Source organism: Symphalangus syndactylus, chromosome 3 (genome assembly GCF_028878055.3).
Source record: "Symphalangus syndactylus isolate Jambi chromosome 3, NHGRI_mSymSyn1-v2.1_pri, whole genome shotgun sequence".
Classification (NCBI taxonomy): Eukaryota; Metazoa; Chordata; class Mammalia; order Primates; family Hylobatidae; genus Symphalangus; species Symphalangus syndactylus.
In genome coordinates, this window is record NC_072425.2 from 73,862,760 (window position 1) to 73,884,767 (window position 22,008).

At 42.2% G+C, this 22,008-nt stretch overlaps 1 protein-coding gene across 23 annotated transcripts in view; it reads left to right on the top strand.

Moving 5' to 3' along the window:
- TRPM3 (transient receptor potential cation channel subfamily M member 3) overlaps positions 1-22,008 on the top strand; it is a 943,194-nt gene that overhangs the window by 855,343 nt on the left and 65,843 nt on the right. For 20 of the 23 annotated variants that reach the window (XM_055272296.2, XM_055272299.2, XM_063636996.1 and 17 more), the window contains 4 exons: positions 1,217-1,357; positions 8,492-8,620; positions 13,304-13,555; positions 20,742-20,916. In XM_055272296.2, coding sequence (XP_055128271.1) covers positions 1,217-1,357; positions 8,492-8,620; positions 13,304-13,555; positions 20,742-20,916 — 697 coding nt within the window. Of the gene's footprint in view, positions 1-1,216; positions 1,358-8,491; positions 8,621-13,303; positions 13,556-20,741; positions 20,953-22,008 lie in introns of all 23 variants that reach the window. The other 3 variants (XM_055272284.2, XM_055272282.2, XM_055272287.2) reach the window with 1 other exon arrangement.

Below are 22,008 nucleotides of genomic sequence, written 5' to 3' on the forward strand. Positions count from 1 at the left end.
AACTAGCTTTGTGTTAGACCAGTACCGAAGAATTAAAGTCAAGAAATTATGCTGTTGTTATAGATTCTAATAACACTTTTTTGTTCTAGTGAGTGAGTGATCTCAACTAGATCATTTTAATCAAGAGTGTCCAAGAAGGTCTCAGTTCACTTTAAAGCCTAGCTAGTGTTTACTGAGCACTTATTAAGTGCCAGATGCTACCTGACTTGTAGGCCAACCCTATAGTGAGTACTTTATTACCCTCATTTTGCAGTTAAAGAAAGTAAGTCTCAGAGTGGTTAAAAACCTTTCCCGTGGTGCCACCAATTTGAAGCGTCTGAGATAGGATTCAGTCTCCCGTCTGAGTGACCCAGGGCCTAGAACTCTTTCTCAGTTAAATCATTATAGTTGTCACTGCTACTGTTGTCATGAATGAAAAGGAAATGATTCTGTTCTCAAGGAAATTTCCAGCAGCTTGGAGATGAGGACCTCTCCAGGTCAGGCCTGAATGGAATCCTTCTCCTAGTCCCACGTAGTTGCAGAGGAAGGCAGTGTTCACAGGAACTGCCATAAAACTAGTACCAGCAGTAATTCAGGATTTACAGTGTTTAAAATCAGGGAACCAAGGCACATGCCTAAGGGTCAGGGAGATGTCTCTAACTGTATTAGTCCTGTTTTCACACGGCCATAAAGATACCACCTGAGACTGGGTAATTTATAAACAAAAGAGGTTTGGCACTGCAGATAATTTACCTCTTGAGTATTCACAATGTTTGGATAAATTAGGTATCCTGGTCCAATTTACCTTTGACTTAAGGGTCATTATCACTTGAAGAGACAGAATTTGAACCGAGATCTAGCCTGTTTCATGATATATAGAAAGAGAGCAGGTGGGGAGGAAGAATAGATTCCTGAAGCCTGGCCTTCCCGGGCTACACTCTTTCTTCCTCTCTGGACTCTGAGTATCGTCTATAACCCACATCTTCTAGAAGTCCCAGGGTGGAAGAGAAGAGAATGATCAAGAAATATACCCAAGGCCTTCCATCTCAGGCAAAGGGTATTCACAGATTGTACGTGTAGTGCAAATGCGCTCTTAGGAAAGGAACAACCTCTAAATCTCTGGGGCCTTGGGTTCTTAGGTTCTATGAGCATCGTTTCCTCATCTGTAAAGTGAGCACACTGAACAACATGCTCTCCAGAGCCCTGTCATCATGGTATCGATTCTCTTCCAACATAGGCAATGTTGGGACGAAACAACGGGGAGTCCTCCAGGAAGAAGGATGAAGAGGAAGTTCAGAGCAGGCACCGGTTAATCCCCCTCGGCAGAAAAATCTATGAATTCTACAATGCACCCATCGTGAAGTTCTGGTTCTACACAGTAAGCACATTTCCTTTTCTCCTTCCTAGTGGATGGCCACAAGGAGCCAACGTCCATTTCTCATGCATCTGTGTGGTTTTCTCTGCAAGTCATAAGTGCCGCACACACGAGAGTGAAAGTTCTGTGACCTTGCTTTTTCAATAGCTTTGCAAGATTTGTGGCGTTTGTTAGGCAGCTTTCACAGGCCACATTTTGCCTCCTCTCAGAAAATAAAGGAAATGGTGGAGGGGAGTACTAACAGAAATAGAGGTGAGATGAGAATGAGTCTTGCCTAGCAGGAAAGTAGATGTTCTTTTCCGAAATACTTCCTTGTTTTGAATGGATGAGGGCTAGATCACACTTGCCCATTCTAGATGCCAGTCCTGGATTTGGGGGTACTTTTGGTGGGTAAGGAGCGAGGAGAGTGTGGAAGTAACACCACTAAAGAAGGTAGTGTGTGTATGCGTGTGTGTGTGTGCGCGTGTAACTACTCCCAGTCTGCTAGTGTCATCAAACACCCTTTCTTGTTCCAACACAATTAACAATATGCAAACCACAGCAGCAAAAACTACTCAAAGGCAACCTACAATCATGGCAAATATTGTTCAGTATGCACATCCTGTAAATATTTTCTGCCTACAAAAGAGTGGATTGTCCCTGAAATGACCTCCTGATATGGTAGAAATGGTTCAATTATTGGTTCTCTACTTCTACTGTTCAGTGATTTTTTTTTTTTTTTAAGATGAGCTTTTGGCCCAGGTCACCTCTGATTCTTTCCAGCCACGGTGGAACTGTGCCAGATGAAGGATAGTGCATCTGTATTTTTAGCCCTTTCCACAACCAGCTGCGTAGCAGTCATTTGAGTCAGCAACAGGATAATCTGAATCTGAGGCCAAAATGACTCAAATGACCAGATGAGGTGCTTTTCATGTGGTCCTGTGTGCTAACACTTAACATTGACTTTAAAGCTGGGTTTCTCTACTTCAGTGCTATTGACATTTAGGGCAGGATAATTCTTCATTGTGGGGGGCTGTCCCCAACAGGTAGCATGTTTTACAGCATCCCTGGCCTCTACTCAGTGGCAACTTTTCATCCCCCAAGTATGACAATCAAAATGTCTCCAGACATTGCTAAATGTCCCCTTGTGGGATAAAATTGCCACCATTCGGAAACTACCACTTTAAAGTGTAGTCTTGCGAAAAGATAGGATATTATCGAAATATAAATATTAGATGTTTTCAGTGAAGTAAAAATTCAAATTTATCAATGTTAGGAAAAGAGAAAAATTCTCTCCCCCCAAAAATAACTGAGGCATGCAAAAATCATTTCTATTCATATATTTTATACAGCGCTATATTATTTTTAACCTTGCAGAAAACAGCTTAGTGGTGACAAGCATGGACTTTGGAATCAATCAGACAGCCTGGGTGGGAATCCCATCTGCACCTCTTACCGTGTGCCCTCAAACAACTTAATTTCCCCTTCTGTCCACAGTTTTCTTAAGATGCCAATAATAGTAGTTCCGATTTTATAGGATTTAATGAAGATTAAATGTGTTAAAACATATAAAGCACTTAGAACAGTCCCTTGACATATAAGGACAATGTAACTGTGACTATTGTTTCTTCTAGGCTATTCACATTGCACAGCAATAGATGATCAGTGTTGTGTTCATACATCCACTCAACAAAAATATCTTTTAATGAGTACCTACTAAGTTTGAGGCAATGTTCTAGGTACTATTTAAGTACTCTCTGTAATCCTAACAACTATTTTATCAAGATAATATTTATTTATTTAGGAGACGACAAGGTCTTACTCTGTCACCCAGGCTGGAGTGCAGTGGTGCGATCTTGGCTCACTGAAACCTCCATTGCCTGGATTCAAGTGATTCTCATGTCTCAGCCTCCCGAGTAGCTGGGATTACAGGTGTTCACCACCACACCTGGCTAATTAATTTTTGTATTTTTAGTAGAGATGGGGTTTTGCCACGTTGGCCAGGCTGGTCTTGAACTGCTGGCTGCAAGCTATGGGCCTGCCTCGGCCTCCCAAAGTGCTGGGATTACAGGCAATAGCCACTGCGCCCAGCCCAAGATATAATATTTTTGCAGCTATTTGACACCCAAGTCTGCCCTTCCTTTCATATTATGATACCCCAACTGTTAGCCTAGAACAGGGCTTGGCAAACTACAGCTGTTGGGCCAAATTCAACCCATGGCCTATGATTGTGGCCTGCGAACTGAGAATGGTTTTTACATTTTTAAAAGGTTGAAATAAAATTTGAAAAGGAATACTTGAAACACATATTCAAATTTTAATGGCCATAAATAATTGGAACACAGGCAGACTCTTGATTTCTGTTAAAAGAAAAACTTGAGCCGATAAATTTAAAGGAGTTTAATTGAGCAATGAACGATTCATGAATTGGGCAGTCTTCCAAGCCAGAGTAGGCTCAGAGACTCTGGCAGGGCCACGTGGTGGAAGATTTATGGACAGAAAAAGGGAAGTGGCATACAGAAAACGGAAGTGAGGTACAGAAACAGCTGGATTGGTTACAGCTCAGCGTTTGCCTTATTTGAACACAGTTTGAGCAGTTGGCTACATTTGATTGACCGGAACTCAGTGATTGATTGGTCTTGTTACACCTTCATTTGTTATAGTTCACAATGTACAGAGAAAACATTAGGCCGAACTTAAAATATGTAAGGAGGCAGCTTTAGGCTAAACCTCATTTACCATTAGCAATAGGCTGACTGCTTTTGTGCTACCACATCAAGTTGATGAGTAGTGAGAGACAGGGAGAGACTATCAGGTCTACAAAGCCTTAAAAGTTAACCAGTTGGCCATTTACAGAAAAAGTTCACAGACTCCTGAGAGCAGAAATCAGTAGAAATAATAGTATCAGTATCTCTAAAACGTCCATGATGACAAGGGTGTTTTGTTAGAAATGAAAATTTCTAGCCCCATCACAGACCCATGGAATCCAGTCTTCAGGAAGAAGCCTAAGAGGCTGTGTTAGTTTAACCAGCTTCCCAGGCGAATCTTATGATTAGAGACACTTGAGACACGCTACTTTGCTTATGTCACTGGCAGCTTGTTGGGAGGCTGCCTCTTTGGGGGTGGGGAGGGCTGTGTGTCCAGCACCCTTCTGCGTAGCTGACTGGGTTCACCTCAACAAACCTATCAGACTGGATCCCCCAGATCTGTTCAATTGTGTTTACATGATTCTCCAAAATCCATCTTCACATATTGACAAAGCCCAGGCCTTGAGGAAGTGACTGGAAATGAGGTATGCCAGTCTTTTGAATCACCAGACATGCTTAACAATACAATTCAATTTCAGATTGAAGGTCCCATGTGCTTTGGGCTGTCTTTCTCTGTAAGAGTATTTCTCACCAGATTTCCAAAAATGGTCTCTCCTACTCTCCCAAGTTTCTGAAAGGTAGGACACACTTCATTTCCATATAACCTCACTTCTGCATCGTAGCAAGTTTCTCTAGGAGCAGGTTGGGTCCTCTTCTGGTCCAAGAAGAAAGGAGGCAGGGGTCCAACTGGCTCCTAGACCCTGCTTGGGTTGAGAGCCTATTTCAGGTATCCATCTGGAGAGGGTTCAAATTCGAGGTGTGAAGTGGCTGCAGGTCAGAGGACACAGTGCGTGCTCTGAGTTTCTCTAGTAGTGACCAACTCTATCCTCTACAAGACCATGTGCCCCTCTGCTCTCCAGAGGCAGTAGAAAAAGGCCCAGGAAGAAGTGAGGAAGAGCAAAGCCCCACCAGGGATCCATCGCAAACTGTGGCAGGCTTTAGTGCTTGTGTTTGATAGTTTAAGAAGCATGAATCTTAGTTAATGGAAAATGTACAGAAAGAATATATGTTAATAAAATACAAATTCTTAGAGTTCTCCCACTGACTTAAATAAGACTCATAGGTTCAAAAGCTTGGAAATTCTACATACAGGTTGTTAAAGCTTACAGAATATATATATACACACACACACACACACACACATAAAGCATGTCATGTCGAGATAATCTACAGCAAGGCTGCATGAATGTTGGTGAGTTCTATGATAGGCTGCTTCCAGGACAGCAGCCAGTCCTCTGTTGTGCCATCTAAACATAAGACCCTATTTTCAGAAGTCTGTATTTTGAGAGTTGTCCCAAAATATTATATTATAGCTTGACTATGGGAAAAGTTCATTATAGAGTAACTGTGATGTAAAAAACAGGCAGGGGCTAAAAATGATGAAAGTGGAGGAAATATAACCAATAATGAGGGCAATTTAAAAAAAAGAGAGAGGTGTGAACAGTTAATTGGGGATCAAAGGGAAGTAAGGACTAAGGGAAGAGGAGACAAAAAGAATAACAGAAGCATCTTGAAAAAAAAAAAAAAGAGGTGGATATTAGCCAGCATTTATTGTGTGTTGAGAGATACAGACAAACAGATATATAGATCCCCAGTCATTATAAAGGCCCTATAAGGAAAGTGGAAGTGATCCCCATGTTACAGAATGGAGGCCCAGGCAGGTTAACCTTACAAAAGATGATACATCTAGGAAGTATATGAGCTGAGATTTAAATCCAAGCTTCACTGATATCTATGCCTACCTTCCTTCCACTGAACACATTAGACTTGTATTCAGAGGACAGATGTAGGTTCAAGGAGTTACTTACTTAAGTATTAGAATAGGTTCAAGGAGTTACTTAAGTATTAAAATGCAGAGGTTCTGGAAGAATGCGCATGTCACTGGGCCTACATATGACAAGAGAAGATAATGTTTTGGAATGTATTGCAATGATTTGGGCAAAATGATAAAACCAGGGCAGTTAACAATATTCATTTCAGCTACAAGTGATGGAATTTGACCCAACTAAGAGAAGGAAGCAACAAGGAGAAAGAAAGATTTCAAGTCAGAAGGAGGCTGAGAGTATATTTTAGAGTTCTAACCACTGAAGTCCTTTTTTTGTTTTTTGCAGTCTGTACTCACAGGACTACAGAATTAATGCCAGTGTATAATAATGGTAAACGGAAACCATATGAACCAAGTTCCATTTTGAACTGATTTTTAAACAGCGTCCTACACAACTTTAAGTGAAGTCTTTCAGGAGAAGTTTTCATGATTTGCCAATGCTCCTGAAGATGTGGAGGGGAAGGAACCTAGGCATAGGTTGAAATGATTGATAGGCCCCTGAGGGTGGGGGGTGTGCCAGCACAAACCACGCAGATAGAGAGTGAGCCCAGAAGTCCAGCTCTCATAAGTGATCTTATTTAACTCCGACATACTTCACCCTTTAAGAGATGAGGGACTTTTGTGCAACAGTTGCGTCTGCAAATGTGTCAGTGTAATGGGGTCTCAGCGATACCTTGGAGTCATATTAAGACTCCATTTAGGCCAGGTGCAGTGGCTCACACCTGTAATCCCAGCACTTTAGGAGGCCGAGGTGGGCAGATCACTTGAGGTCAGGAATTCAAGACCAGCCTGGCCAACATGGTGAAACCTCGGTCTCTACTAAAAATACAAAAATTAGCCGGACGCGGTGGCGGGTGCCTGTAATCCCAGCTACTCCAGAGGCTGAGGCACGAGAATCACTTGAACCCAGGAAGAGGAGGTTTGCAGAGAGCCGAGATGGCACCACTGCACTCCAGCCTGGGCAATAGAGTAAGACTCAGTCTCCAAAAAAAACAAAGGAAGAATCCATTCAGCTGGGCATGGTGGCTCATGCCTATAATCCCAGCACTTTGGGAGGCCAAGATAGGAGGATCTCTTGAGCCCAGGAGTTTGAGATCAGCCTGGCCAAAAAAGTGAGATGCTGTCTCTACTAAAAATACAAAAACTTAGCTGGGTGTGGTGGCACGTGCCTGTTATCCCAGCTACCCAGGAGGCTGGAGTAGGAGAATCACCTGAGCCCAGGAAGTCAATGCTACAATGAGCGGAGATCACAATGCCACTGCACTCCAGCCTGGGCGACAGGAGTGGGACCCTGTCTCAAAACATCAGAGAATTAGCAGAGAAAGCAGCATATCCCCCAGCAAGGCTGCAGCTTCCTCCACCTTCTAAGCTGCCTTCCCAGCTCCAAAGTCATGCAGTACTCCAGACCCCTCAAGGCCTCAATCCTTTCACCTACACTGTGTCTATTCTTTGCTACACCACTCTGAAGAGTGCAGCAGATTTTAGTTAATAAACTCCCCCTTGGTTCCTGCTCACAGCCCCTGAGGCCCCTGAGGCCCTTAAGGCCAGTGAGCACCTCACTCGACTTGAGGCATTGCCTAAGGAAGGCCCAGCTAGTCTGCCATTTCCCTCAAGGTCAGCCCCTTATGCAAGAGCCACCAGTTTCCCTGCACTTCACTCACCTTGACACAACTGAATCTTCCAGGAACAGTCACCAAACCCTGCGGAGTTCTTCCCAGACATCCAGCAATTCAGCCAGTCACAACAGGATTCAACCCCAAGGAGCCAGAGCCTCTTGGAGATTAAACCCCACTCCCGTCCACAAAAGGCCACACAGACCCTTTCCTTTCTATAAGTTGTGTTGTCTTTTCTTGTGTTGTTTCAATGAAGCAGACACCAGGAAGGAATATCTTAACTTGAGTAGGGCAGGAAAGTGGTGAAATGAAAACAGGTAAGACCCTCCCCAGGGCACTGACAAGCGAAGCACTTTAAGCCTGGGCTATTTTTATATTGGTTTGACCAATTTACAGGTGTTACATGCGTCTTCCTCTTCCTTTGCTTCTCACAGACACTTATTCTGCCTGGCATTCATGAGGCAAAAATCCACTGTGCTGCCCTAGTTTAAGAACCTAAGGTCCACGCCTGAGCAAGAGCCGCCACTGACAGCCAAGGCTCCCTTTTTAGCCAAGAAAACACAAAAATGGGTAACTGCAAGACAAAATGATGCATCATGACACATAGATTTAAACAAAGCACCAGAGCCCCAGAGATACATGTACAGGTCAAAAGGAAGACTGCATATTATAATCTTTCAAGTATTACTGTCTTTTCTAATTCTTTTGGTAGTTTAGCACCTTCAAGTTCATTTTGTCATAAATTCTGTGTCCTGCTTGCTGACCCTGTTCTGTGCTGCTGTGCAGTGGCCTTGGCTGATACTGGGGCTCCTGGGCCTGAACAGCCAGAGCACCGTATTGTATTTCCTTACAGCTGGCGTATATCGGATACCTGATGCTCTTCAACTATATCGTGTTAGTGAAGATGGAACGCTGGCCGTCCACCCAGGAATGGATCGTCATCTCCTATATTTTCACCCTGGGAATAGAAAAGATGAGAGAGGTAACAGCTTTTATAAAAGAAAACGTAAGAGAAAGACAGTGGTTAAGTTCTATCTGTGGGTGGAGGGGACAGGAAGATGCCTGGGATGCAAATTGAGCCGGAAACTTTTCTCTAACGCTACCACAGCTGCTGCTTTGCTCCTCTGACAAACCTGGGGAGGCTTCACAGTGTGGTGCTTATAGGGGTGTAACTCCCTGAGTGCTTAGGATTTGGTCTATTCTCTGCTAACATAGCTTTTGTCCCAAGAAGGCCTCTAGTTGTTTTTGATGCCTCATCCCTATAACCATGACTTTCTAGATTTTGCCACTTTTAACTCCCATTTCACCCCCTTATTCTGGGTGTCTTCGGACACAGCCTGCCAATACCTGTGACTCTCCGGATGTGTTTCGGCTGCTCTAGGAGGAACTCTGCTTTCACTCACTCATTGGATTTATTCTCTGGTTTATTTCTTCTCAACATTCTGCTCGCACCTTCTGGGCACCAACCACTCTGCCAGCAGTAGGGATCACCGAGGTGAACTGAACACGGATCCTTCGGGCTGTGAGTGCAGGGTCCCTCTTTTCTCCCCCCACTTCTATGGCCTAAAAGGAGCCTTCAAAATGCCACCCCTAAATGGTTTATTTGAAATCAGAGCTAACCTCAGGGGCCCATCAGATTCAGAGCTGCTAAAAAGAATGTGATCAAGCGAAAGTCCACAAGAGGGCTCTGCAGCCCCGCTCAAGGTTCACCACAAGCTCCTATTTCATCAGGGAAAGCCATTAGGAAGGCAGGCTTAGGAGGTAGTGCTGATTTCTCTGCATTTTTCCTGAAATGACAGTAATCAGGACAGGCCCTTTCTGGAAGAAATGCTCCCATTCAAGTCCACTGAGTCTTTAAGAGCTCAGAACAACCCTAACTGCTGTACTGCAGTGGGTGGGAAAACATACTGGGCACCACAGGAAAAAAGGACTCCTACAAATCCACAACTTCACTCTTGCCTTCATTACAAAGACAGGTTAAAAGGCAAGGGTTTCAGCTCTATAATGTTCTCTTCCAGAGAAAAGATGCAGTATCTGTTAGATGCAGTTGTATTGTGATCATAAAAAATGTCTTATCTCTTAAGCCCTTGAGTTTTTAAACTAAACTATTTGGGGGATATTTTAACTCCCACTACCATCTCCCCACCCTGAGAACTTGGGAGTGGGTCTGCTAGTCTCATTTTACAAAAGCCTGGATTTAAAAAAAAAAAAAAAAAAAAGGAATGCCTTGTCTTGTTCCAGCTGGTCGTCTACACTTCGGTCTTCCCATTCATGGTGGCTTTTCTTCTTGACCAATGTTGTGGATTTCCCATTTGTAAACTGAAAAACAGTAATAAATTTGCTTTGGTCTTTGTGCAGCTCTCTGAGAACTGAGGCCCGCTCCTGCTGGGGCCCTGTGGCTGTGCTGTGCCAGCTGGCGCTCGAGCGATTTAACGCCTAGACGCATATTCCTTCCCCATGATAAGCAGAAAAGGGAAGGACTCGAGCAGGGAGATTGGAGTCTCTCCAGGGACCAGACTGGGAGAAGACAGGGAGCAGTCTGTACTCCATGGACTGTTCTGGCAGAGGCTGCCAAACGGGCAGGCTGCCAGGAGCCTCGAGGCCTGGATATCCATTTCTCCTGAAGAGGCATAGAATAGCAGGGAGGGCAGGCCTTTGGAGGCTGGGGTCAGGAAGGGGTCAACCGAAGATTCCCGCTTCCTGTGGGGAGTGAGGTGGTGACCACCTCCGAGTCTGACCTTTTCCTCTGCGGCCCAGTGAGGCGGCGCCCCAACCCGTGTCCTGCCCTGAACTCACTGAAGAGTTGCTTGGCGACCAAAGGGTGAGGACCCCACAGGCCATGCCCTTCCTGCCTCCTCACAGTCAGCACGCAGGACCTCCAGGGCTCAGACGCAAGATCCTGGAAATGTGGAAAAGTTTGCATGCTTTGGTGCCTTCCCAGGGATACACAAGGAAGGCTTTGTGGTTTCCCATGATACCCCCATTCCCAGCCCCACATACTTCTGCCTGGAGTCACCAAAGCAAGCCCCGGTAATCCCTTAATAGCATGGCACTGTTTGCAGCGTGCGTGGGTAGACGTTATCTCATCTGGATCCTCCCCCTGCCGACAACTGTGAGGTTGATGGCGTGACTATGATGACATCCCACTGCACAGGTCTGGGAACTGAGACTCAGGGTTTAAGCAATTTCCCCGTATCCCACAGCTAGAAAGGACAACTGAGTATGAAACCTGACAGATCCGTCCCTAGACTCACTGCTCTTTCTACTCCCCCACGATGCTCCTCAGGCTCCCAGGGTTCTAAGACAGGTGCCTGAGAGCTGGTTCAAGAGGTGGAGGAGGCAGGGGGGATTCTTGACTTTCCAATTCTACTTCACCCCAGACTGTTCTGCTCTCATCTCTTTTTTTTTCTAATGTTGGGACTTTACCAAAAAATGCTTCACTGTTTAAAAATTATACTACAAACCTCTGTGTTTAGCGGTTTTAGGAAAGTGTGAGCAAAGGGTTGGAAAAGCTCAATGCATTGCCCATCAACCCTCTCTCCCAGCTACATACACGGATTTTTGCTCTGTTAAGATGCAGCCAGAGAGTGAGAAGCCATCAGGACAACATCAGCTGCAGAGAGAGATTGCTGATGACTAGGACAGTGGTTCTCAAACTGTGGCCACCAGCAGGAGCTGGGAACTTGTTAGAAATGTAAATCCTCCACCCCACCCCCAGCCTCCTGAAGCAGAAACTCCAGACTGAGGGCCCAGCATCTATAGTTGTTTACCCAGCCTTCCAGGTGATTCTGATATACACTGAAGTTTAGAAACCCTGGGCTAGGGCTTAGGGCAGGACACTGCCTGTGAAAAATGGGGCTCCCAGGTAGCTCCTGGTACCCTACTCAGCTTCCAAGTCCCAGCCCTGAATTACAAAAACCTGTCTTCATTAGTATTTCAGAATTATTAGGTAAATCATTATAGTGGACATGAGGATTCACACAAAAAGCTGGATATAAACCTGCCTCCAGTCTTTCCTCTCCTTTGAGAGGTTCTGAGTTGGGGAAAGGGGTTGGTCATGGTCTGAAGAGATGGAATCCTCAGAGGTAAACACCAGCAATTGAGGAAGGTGGCCCTGGTGCACAGCTGCACTATGTGGGGTTCCCTGGCTTCTCACATCCTGGGGCAGTCTGTGGTGCAGGATGGGTGCAACTTCTGCTGTCCAGCTGTGCATTTTATAGACCCATGCGTGGTAGCCCCCTCTAAATTTAAGGTAAGGCAAGAGTCCCACAAAGGAGTTAGTTAGGATATGCAAGGAACTGGAAAATTGCTGTTTGTTAGTGCCTACACAACAGTCAGTCTGTTGACAAATATGTATTGAGTTTCTATTATGTAACAGGCCTGGGGTACAAAGGGTCTGCCCTCAGAGTTTCAGTCTAGGAAAGAGAGAAGAATGGATGGACGGATGAATAAATAGATGATTGATTGATTGATTGATTGATAGGCAGACACACATACTCATACACACATACATATAAAAGCATACAGAAGATAATTTCATATAGTGATAAAAACTTCAAAAAACTAAATAGGGTAATGTATTGGAGAGTGACTTGGGGACGTGAAGTCGACTGCAGCTAAAGTAGTCAAAAAAGGCCTTCCTAAAAAGGGGACATTTGATCGGAGACCTTGAAGATGAAGAGGAGCTAAATACAGATCTGGGAGAAGAAAGTGCTGAACAGAAGGAATAAGTACAAGCATCCCGAATATCGAATAAACTTGTTATGCTTAAGAGATGACCAGTATGGCTGCAGGGTAGAGAATAAGGGAGAATATGGTGGGACGTGAAATGAGGCCACCATAAGGAGTTTGGATTTTTCACTATTTGTAATGGAAGTCATCAGAAAGCTTAAGCATACAATTATGATCATTTGCTTTAGTTTCTGTTGTTGTTGTTCATTTGTCTCGTAAGTCTTTTTTTTAAATTGAGGTATAATTTATCTATAATTGAACAACTCCTAAGGGTGCAGCTTGATGAGTTTTTACCTATGCATATAACTTGGTAATTGCCAGCCAGATCTTTAAAGATCCAGGCTTTTAAAGATCATTATTTGTGCTGCTCAGAGGATGGGTTGAGGGTAAGTGGGCAATGACGATGATGGGGATACCAGTTAGAAGGCTGCTGCAATCTGCAAGATGTGATGGAGCTTAGAATAGGGAGGCAGCAGTGGAGGTGGTGAGAAGTAGTTGGCTAGGTTGCATTTAGAAATAGAGGTGATAGGACTTGGTGCAGAGGATGTGGGATGTGAAAGAGAAAAATGGAGGAGTCTTCCCAAGTGAACAGCCTGAGGAACTCACTCAATATGGTGGCACTGTTTACTGAGATGAAGGAAGACTTCAGAGATTTGCAGCATACTAGGATTGAATCATTTTATAGCAAAACTCTTATGTGTGTCTTAGAATTTTACCACCACCCAAAGAATCAAAATTATTGCTTATCTGTGCCTTTGGAATATTGCAGCTGAATAATCACCTCAATTGGACTTTTATAGCATGCAAGTATTTAAGTAGATATAGGTAGAAAAGCCAAGCTACTAACATCAGCCAACAGACCAAGCACTTCCCAACTGGGCTGAAAATAGAGACAGAAACCAGACCTAACCCTGCTCTCCTTCCTGCCTTATAGATTCTGATGTCAGAGCCAGGGAAGTTGCTACAGAAAGTGAAGGTGTGGCTGCAGGAATACTGGAATGTCACGGACCTCATTGCCATCCTTCTGTTTTCTGTCGGAATGATCCTTCGTCTCCAAGACCAGCCCTTCAGGAGTGACGGGAGGGTCATCTACTGCGTGAACATCATTTACTGGTATATCCGTCTCCTAGACATCTTCGGCGTGAACAAGTATTTGGGCCCGTATGTAATGATGATTGGAAAAATGGTAAGCAGGATCTTCTGATTCCATGTTATAAGTTTTCAGAGGAGGAATGGTGATAATAGGTAGAGGGAAATAATTCATTTGGGCCTGCTATCAAAGTCTAAATGAGATGGCCCTAGAGGTGTTTTATTTTATGAATTCCTTTTGAATGTTTGGGGGTTTGACTACATCTGTATACAAAACTGGAGAATTTATCAGTCACTCATTCATTTACTGAAAAATACATAAAGATCATCTATTTTATGCTGGACACTGGACTAGGAGTTGGGTATACAAAGATGTTCTTTCCGTGAGATTAAAATCGATGGAAGAGAGAGAGGGAGGGAGGAATTACCACACCATGTGAAAAATGCTGTAATAGAGATGTGTATAAAGTACAACAGAACCATAGAAAAGATAATATAGGTCAGAAAAAGCACACAGAGGTTACATTTTAGCTAGGTGTTGGAGAAGGAATGGATCTCCACTACAAATTTTTAACAGATTTTTTAAAGATCCTGTGTTTTTAAATAAAGTTCTAGAGAAATGCCTTTCCCTACACAAAGGGAAGAAAAACAATTTATTTGTGCTGAGTTGAGTTGGGTTGAGTTGGGTTTGAATTGACCATTAAGTTCTATCATGCATCATGTGTTTGTTACACTACTGGAAAATGATGATGTCTGTTAAGAACTAGGTTCCAGAATGATGCTCCTACTTATCGAATTCTTGAAGAAAAAATCCCAAGTAGCAAGCTAATATGCTCCCCTACAAATGGCCGAGGACTTGTTCCAATAGTCCTTGACCACACACCAGTTTCCAGACATTTTCCATAGAGACTGAACCCTAGGAGAACAGCATCAGTGTGAATCTGGGAGTGCATCAGTAAACAAGCTCCCTCTCAAAACTCACTAGAGGAAGAATCAGAGCCTAAAGCTAGAACTGGGTACTTTTCATCAGTTCTCCCAGTTTTCTAAGTGTGTCCCCTACTTCACCTTTACAAGATATATGTGGAAAAGCTAAGTACGTCCGTCCTACCATGACGAACACTTCTTACTGAAAAACCTTTTTCCTGGTCAGACACAGTGGGTCATGCCTGCAATTCCAGCACTTCGGGAGGCTGAGGCAGGCAGATTGCTTGAGCCCAGGAGTCTGAGACCAGCTTGGGCAGCACAGTGAGACACTGATGATACAAAAACTAATGAAAAATTAGGGCCGGGCATGGTGGCTCACGCCTGTAATCCCAGCACTTTGGGAGGCCAAGGTGGGCAGATCACCTGAGGTTGGGAGTTCGAGACCAGCCTGACCAACATGGAGAAACCCTCTCTCTACTAAAAATACAAAATTAGCCGGGCATGGTGGCGTATGCCTGTAATCCCAGCTACTTGGGATGCTGAGGCAGGAGAATCACTTGAACCCGGGAGGCGAGGTTGCGGTGAGCCAAGATCACACCATTGCACTCCAGGCTGGGCAAGAAGAGCTAAACTCCGTCTGAAAGAAAAATTAACAGGGTGTGTGTTGACATGAGCCTGTGATCCCAGCTATCTGGGAGCCTGAGGTGGGAGGGTCACCTGAGCCCAGAGTTCAAGACTGCGGTGAGGTATTTTTTTCTCAAAAACAGAAAAAGAAAAACCTCTTTGCTAATATCTTTCACTTCACTTCCATTGTATGAGCCATTCAAACCAATGATTAGTCAATAGATTTTTTTTTTTTTTTTTGACAGTGACTCTGTCACCCAGGCTGGAATGCAGTGGTGCCACCTCTGCCTCCCGGGTTCTAGCAATTCTCCTGCCTCAACCTCCCGAGCAGCTGTGACTACAGTCACCCGTCACCACGCCAGGCTAATTTTTTGTTTTTATTAGAGGCGAGGTTTCACTAGGTTGGCCAGGCTGGTGTCAAACTCCTGATCTCAAGTGATCCATCCGCCTCAGCCTCCCAAAGTGCTGGGATTACAGGTGTGAGCCACCATGCCTGGCTGATGTTCTTTATTATTATTACTTGAGATTTACTATATGTATCATTGCTAACTCAATATTTATGGAACAGCTCTGTGTATGTATGTGTGTATGTGTATCTCTACTGAAATGAATCTTAAATAATCACGACTTTTCCTACAAAATCACTGACAAACTCATGCAAAGAGAGGAAGAATTTGAATTCAAAATGAATTAGGTATAATAAACACATTGAGCAATTTATTTAAACCCCTTTGAGACTTGGTTTACTTGTTTCTAAAGTAGTGATGTATAATAAATGCATATTTTACAGGGTTATTGTTGTAATTATTAGAAATAATACATACTAAATGATCAGCTGTGTCTGGCTCATAGCTGGTGGTTGACAAATTATATCTGTTATCATTATGTTCAAATTGCATTTTTTAAATACAATACAATGAAAGAAAGGAAAAATTGGTGAGTATAGTTATTATGCTGTATTCCTAACCCTACTGTACAGATGGTATTTATAACACCAGCATTGTTTAGGACAAATATCACCAAACTCATTCTAAAGAGAAAAAAAACTTGAATTCATGAGCTTGAGTTACTTACCCAAAATGGAACCCCAGTTCAATTGGGGATTTTTTGACTAGGAAAGAAATGTGTATCTTACTCTATTATACTGCCTGGTATATCATCTTCTTTGCACTTTAACAATGAATTTGAGATTGTGGTGAAAATTCCTGCCTAAAAGCAGAGAGTCTAGATTTAGAGTCAATGGATAGGGCTTAGGAGGTAGGATCTGTGGACCCTCTCTGCAATTTATATATAAAAATGTGTGGGTGTGTGAATTTTCTGGACAGAGGGGACAAGCTTTCATGAGATTCTCAAATGTATTTTCAAGTGGACCCAATGAAAGCAAAGAACTATAATAGCTATAAAATTAGGCCACATTTTCTCAACCTTGACACTGCTGATATTGTGGGCTGTATAATTCCTTATTTTAGGAAGCTGTCCTGTGTGTCATAGGATCTTTAGCAGTATCTACCCAGTGGATGCCAGTAGCATGCACACATGCACGCACACACGCAGTTATGACTACAAAAAAGTCTCCAAACATCTCCACGTGTCCCTCAGGGAATGAAATTGGCCTCTGTTGAGAATTACTGAATTCTGTGATTACATAATCAGATTGGATTTTTTTCTGATTGCTACCTTATTTTATTTTAACAAATAAAATCTGAAAAGGCCCAAACAAACCAAGTATATTACCCTTTAAAGCCTGGGTAGCATTTATATACTTGGAATAACTAAAGTCATGTTAATGCAGCGAGATTATTTTAAAATCCATATCTGTCATCTTAATAATGCCATAATTATCCCAGTTTTGACTAGAATGAAACCTTACTCAGGAGTGTGCAAGAGGAATGCACTGCATTTTCTCTACCTTTTAACTTATGAATGACTTCATTTATCAGTCAAGAATAAGTAGAAAATGAGTATATTTGGGGACTTTGCTTCTCTTTCAAGGGGCTTTTAAGATAATCAGTTCAATAATTGATGCACTGATCCAGAAGGCAGATAAAATATGCCTATAGAATTTATCAGTGAGCCAGATGGACTACCAGGGTGGAACTTAAGAAAATGTGCCCAGATGTGTTATACTGAAACCTTCTCAACATTAGGGAGTTCCCATTCAGCACAAAACAGCCAAGTGAGTCCCTGCCCTGTGGTCTAGGGACAGACAGCTGATGAGATTCCTGGACACACAATCATTAGGAGTCATTTTGAAATTGGTACTATGAGTCTTTGCATAATATAAGAAGCCAGTACACCAAATGCCTCACACCGTGGAAAGCCTGCATATCCGGAAAGACTCCAATTGATCTGCTGCAGGCCCAGAATCACTTAACAAAATCCTGACTCGTTTCCTCCATATTCCACTTCTCAATGGAATTCTCTAAGCCTAGTACTAAGCTCACTTACATAATTCAGAATAAAAACAATAATAATAGCTATCATTTGCTGTGTGCCAGATACCATGTCAGACATGTCATCATCATACCCCCTCGGAAATAGGTTTTCACATCTGTGTTTAATAATTTAAACAATTGAATAAGAGACTAAGCAAGGGACAATAACAGGATTCAAATTTCTTCTCACTGACTCCACAACCTGACCTCCTTCCAACTCTAATAATAATAATACATTAACATTTATGGAGAACTTACCACATTGTTTCACATGCCATCTCATTGAATCTTTACAAAATAAATGTGTTATTATTCCTATTTTACAAATAAAATAAAACAAGATTAAGCAGCTTGCCCAAGGCCACCTAGCTACATTTCTTTTTCTTTCCTTTCTTTCTTTTTTTTTAATGTTTAGGAAAGCCTTTGTTTTGTTTTTGTAATTATTTTTACTCATTTTGTGTGAATTTTTTTCCGTGTAGCTATTTTTCACTAGCAAAGTCAAGATGAAAACCCAGGTATTCTGACACCTAAGTACATGTGTTTAACCACTACAGTGTATATATAATATATATTATATGCACATTATATAATATATATACATTATACATTATAATGAATATTATATAATGCATATTATATATGTATATTATATATTACATTACATTATATATATGTTATATACTCTCCTCTGTAGAACACAACAAAAAGATATTTACAAGATTAGGACAGGATCAGCTCTCTTAATATTGAACCAACTGGACAATTTAGCTTTAAAAAGAGGAGGCCAACCCCAGTTCTCACTACTAATGCTCTATTTCTGCACTGCACTGTATCAGATTTTGGTATTTGAATGAAAGCTAAGACTTCTTTGAAATATATGAAGCTAAGTGTTTGGGAAGAATGTGTCTTCTCTTTGATTGTTTTGACCCTTTGGATAGATAGCACAATCAATCTGAACAAAAACAATCCTGAGAAATTAAATTAGAACAGTTTCTGTATTTACTGGCTGAGTTTCCTTGGGTCAAACTAGCTTCTAAATCTCATGAGCACAAACCCTCTCCCAACCCATCTTTAATCAATGTAAATAAACACAATATGAAGGACCCATGTGTGCTTTTTCATTGATAGAACTTTTTGTAAATAAATGATGAAAGAATTTTACAAAATAAGAGAGAGGATGAAAAACAGACCCATATTTCCTATAAAACTGTTTCGACACAGCTGGCTTGCTCACTTTAAAAGAGTTCTGAGACCACTAAACTATAGAAGAAATAACTAATTAGCATGCAACTTTAAAAACTATTTAAAAATATGAATGGATGTCAGATTTTAAGATATTCCTGTGTGGTTTTGAAGTCATACAATACTTGTGAGATGCATTTTGAAGTTGCCTTGAAATTTGATTAGACCCCAGTGTCCTAGGGCGTACAAGGAAGGCTATAATGTTTGAATTCCAATAACAGACACTCCTTTAAAATAAAATCATGGCCGGGCACAGTGGCTCACACCTGTAATCCCAGCACTTTGGGAGGCTGAGGCGGGTGGCTCACGAGTTCAGGAGTTCAAGACCAGTCTGGCCAAGATGGTGAAACCCCGTCTCTATTAAAAATACAAAAAAATTAGCCGGGCATGGTGGTGCACACCTGAAATCCCAGCTACTCAGGAGGCTGAGGCAGACAATCGCCTAAACCCAGGAGGCAGAGGTTGCAGTGAACCGAGATTGCTCCACTGCACTCTAGCCTCGGTGACAGAGCGAGACTCTATCTCAAAAATAATAAAATAAGAATAAAAAAATAAAATTGTAAAACTAATTTGAAGGCTCCATTGTCATTGAAAAAATTAGCATTAGGCTTTTTTTTGTGGATGGGCATCCCTTCAGGAAGTATGATAGCTAAGAGAAAGTCTTTTGTATTCTGTGTTTTGATGCAAGCGATAGAAACCAATCTCCACCTAGCTTAAGCCTAGAAGGGATATATTGACTTACGAAGGGCATAATGAAACTGGCCTTAGGAGCTACTGCAAGCAGGGACCCAACCACTGTCAAGATTTGCTCTCTTTCTCTTGCAAATCGGCTTCATTTACTCTGATCAGTTTCACTGGCGGAGAACTCAGCGTCAGATACAAATAACAATGAACTCACCCCATTACAGAGACACAAGGAACTTCTTTCTCCCAGCTTCAGTCAAAAACAAACAACGCCAAGCCAATACAAGGATTCTGGTTGGCCTGTCTTGGTCACATCCCTGCCTTCTATCACTCTTGCCGGGGCTAGTATCATATTTAACGTAGCCTGGAAAACACACCTACCTTGTGGCCATACTGGGTAGAAACTGTTTATAAAAGAAGGAGGTAATGGGTTCTGGCCAGAAAAAAAATCAATAGTTATTGCATCCTCATCTATTTAATATTTTGAGTGATAAAAGGAAAATAATTTGGCATATAAGAAACAGATCCCAAATAACATACATCATGGAAAGAAGGAAGAATGAGGAACAAGAGATAACGTTACATTGGAGAGCAGCCTGGAGGATTTTATAAACATGTCAAGATGAAAATCCATCATTTCTACAGCAGGTACAGGTCTGAGTCATTAGGGTGCATGATTCTAATGCCCAAGAAAACACCCTCCATAGCTAATGGGATACTCTGCAGGAGAAGTATACAAACAGCTGTTTTCTCTGAGAGACTGGTTGGTGGTAGAATACTATGCAGTGAGGTGGGGCCACAAGAATAAGAATATAATGGATATTTGGTTTATCCTAGCTTTGTTTATAGGCAGTTTTTTGTTGTTGCTTTGTTTTGTTTTTGAGCTTTCCGATTATTCATTAGCCTTTCAGAACTTAGAAAGGAGGTTTACAGCATTGCAGTCGCTCTTGGAATAGTTCAACTCTCCCAATTCCAGTTTCTCTAAGAAGAAAGAGACCCAAAGAGGACACTTGCCTCCCCCAGGAGCAGAGAAAAAGTTAGCACCTGATTCACATAGAGGCCTAAGCTTCCATTTATATGACTCCTATGCCTAGCCTTGACTCGGTCCCACAGACAGCAATGAGAAACGAAGAGGCTTCATTTGTGTGTGCACTTTTAAAAATGTTTTTTGAGTCACTGATAGAATTCTGTGGACACTGGCTTCAATAGACCAAGCATCTTCTTATCTGGACACAACTCCCTGTCTAAACATCCCTTACCAGCAGTCTAGAAAGTGGACCTCCTGCAAAGGTTCCCATCATTGTCAGTAATTATAAGAACACTCAATCATATGGGTTTTCTCTTGTTTCTCCCTCTGCTTCCCCACCCTTCCAGATGATAGACATGATGTACTTTGTCATCATTATGCTGGTGGTTCTGATGAGCTTTGGGGTCGCCAGGCAAGCCATCCTTTTTCCCAATGAGGAGCCATCATGGAAACTGGCCAAGAACATCTTCTACATGCCCTATTGGATGATTTATGGGGAAGTGTTTGCGGACCAGATAGACCGTAAGCAAGTTTATGATTCTCATACACCAAAGTCAGGTATTTAAATTCAATTTGGTTGTGTCTTTTCCAAGTTCATTTGTTTGCTCTCAATAAATGGCTCAAGATAGAGGACTGATTCCTAGCTTGCTATCTTGGAGGAAACAAAAATTACAGAAGGTGAATATACAATTTTATCAAAGTAGTTCTTGGGTGTTTCTTTAGGTATGTCATTTTCTGTGACACGAAACGACATCTGGTATACCAAATTTGATCAAAAAATGAACCACTTAGATCTAAATTACTTTATGATTCAAACTCCCAGGGCCATGTGTTGAATATTTCAATATCAGGAATATTTTATGTCACTACCACCCTACCTCTACCCCAGCCACCAGCCCCAGCCTTTAGAAAATATATTTCTTGAGTTGGACTTCAGAACAAATAAACAATGCTCGATTTCACCATCAGAATTCAAGAGTAAGGGCAAACATCTGCATGGTATTTTTCTTGCACTGGAAACTATTCTCCAACTCCCTTTCCCACTGTCTTAAATTATGTGCTATTGAGACTCATAGGAAGCTAGTATTCATTGCCTGGAAGTATGGAAAATGCCTTAGGTCATAAACTGAGTTGCTTGCTATAAATGCCAAAAAGAAAATAGTATCTATATTATGAAACGATTCAGTGTGGGGAGTGAACGCCAGCAGGCCCCCAAGATTTCATGCCCTAATAGATGCTGATTCTCTGTAATAAACACTCCTTTTGTATGGAGTTTGAAGATAGTTGTATCCTAGAAGTCTGTTCCAGGATTTTATTTGGACCAAATGTCAGGACACACCAGGCATTGGGAAATTTTTTGGGAAGAAAGCATCATTAAAGAAACATCTTTCAGTGTGGAGGAGTTGAATCCCAGGAGCAATGATTTCTCATTTCCCCTGAGGAGTTTAGTTCTGGAAATAACATCCCTCCAACATTGTTGAATTAACATTTTTCAGACATTTTTTTGCTGACAGGCCAGCCATCTGAGCCCTGGACTGTGGACATGGATTAAGGTTACATAACCAGGTAGTATAGCTTATTAAGAGCAGGAGCAGGGACTAGTTAGCATCCCCA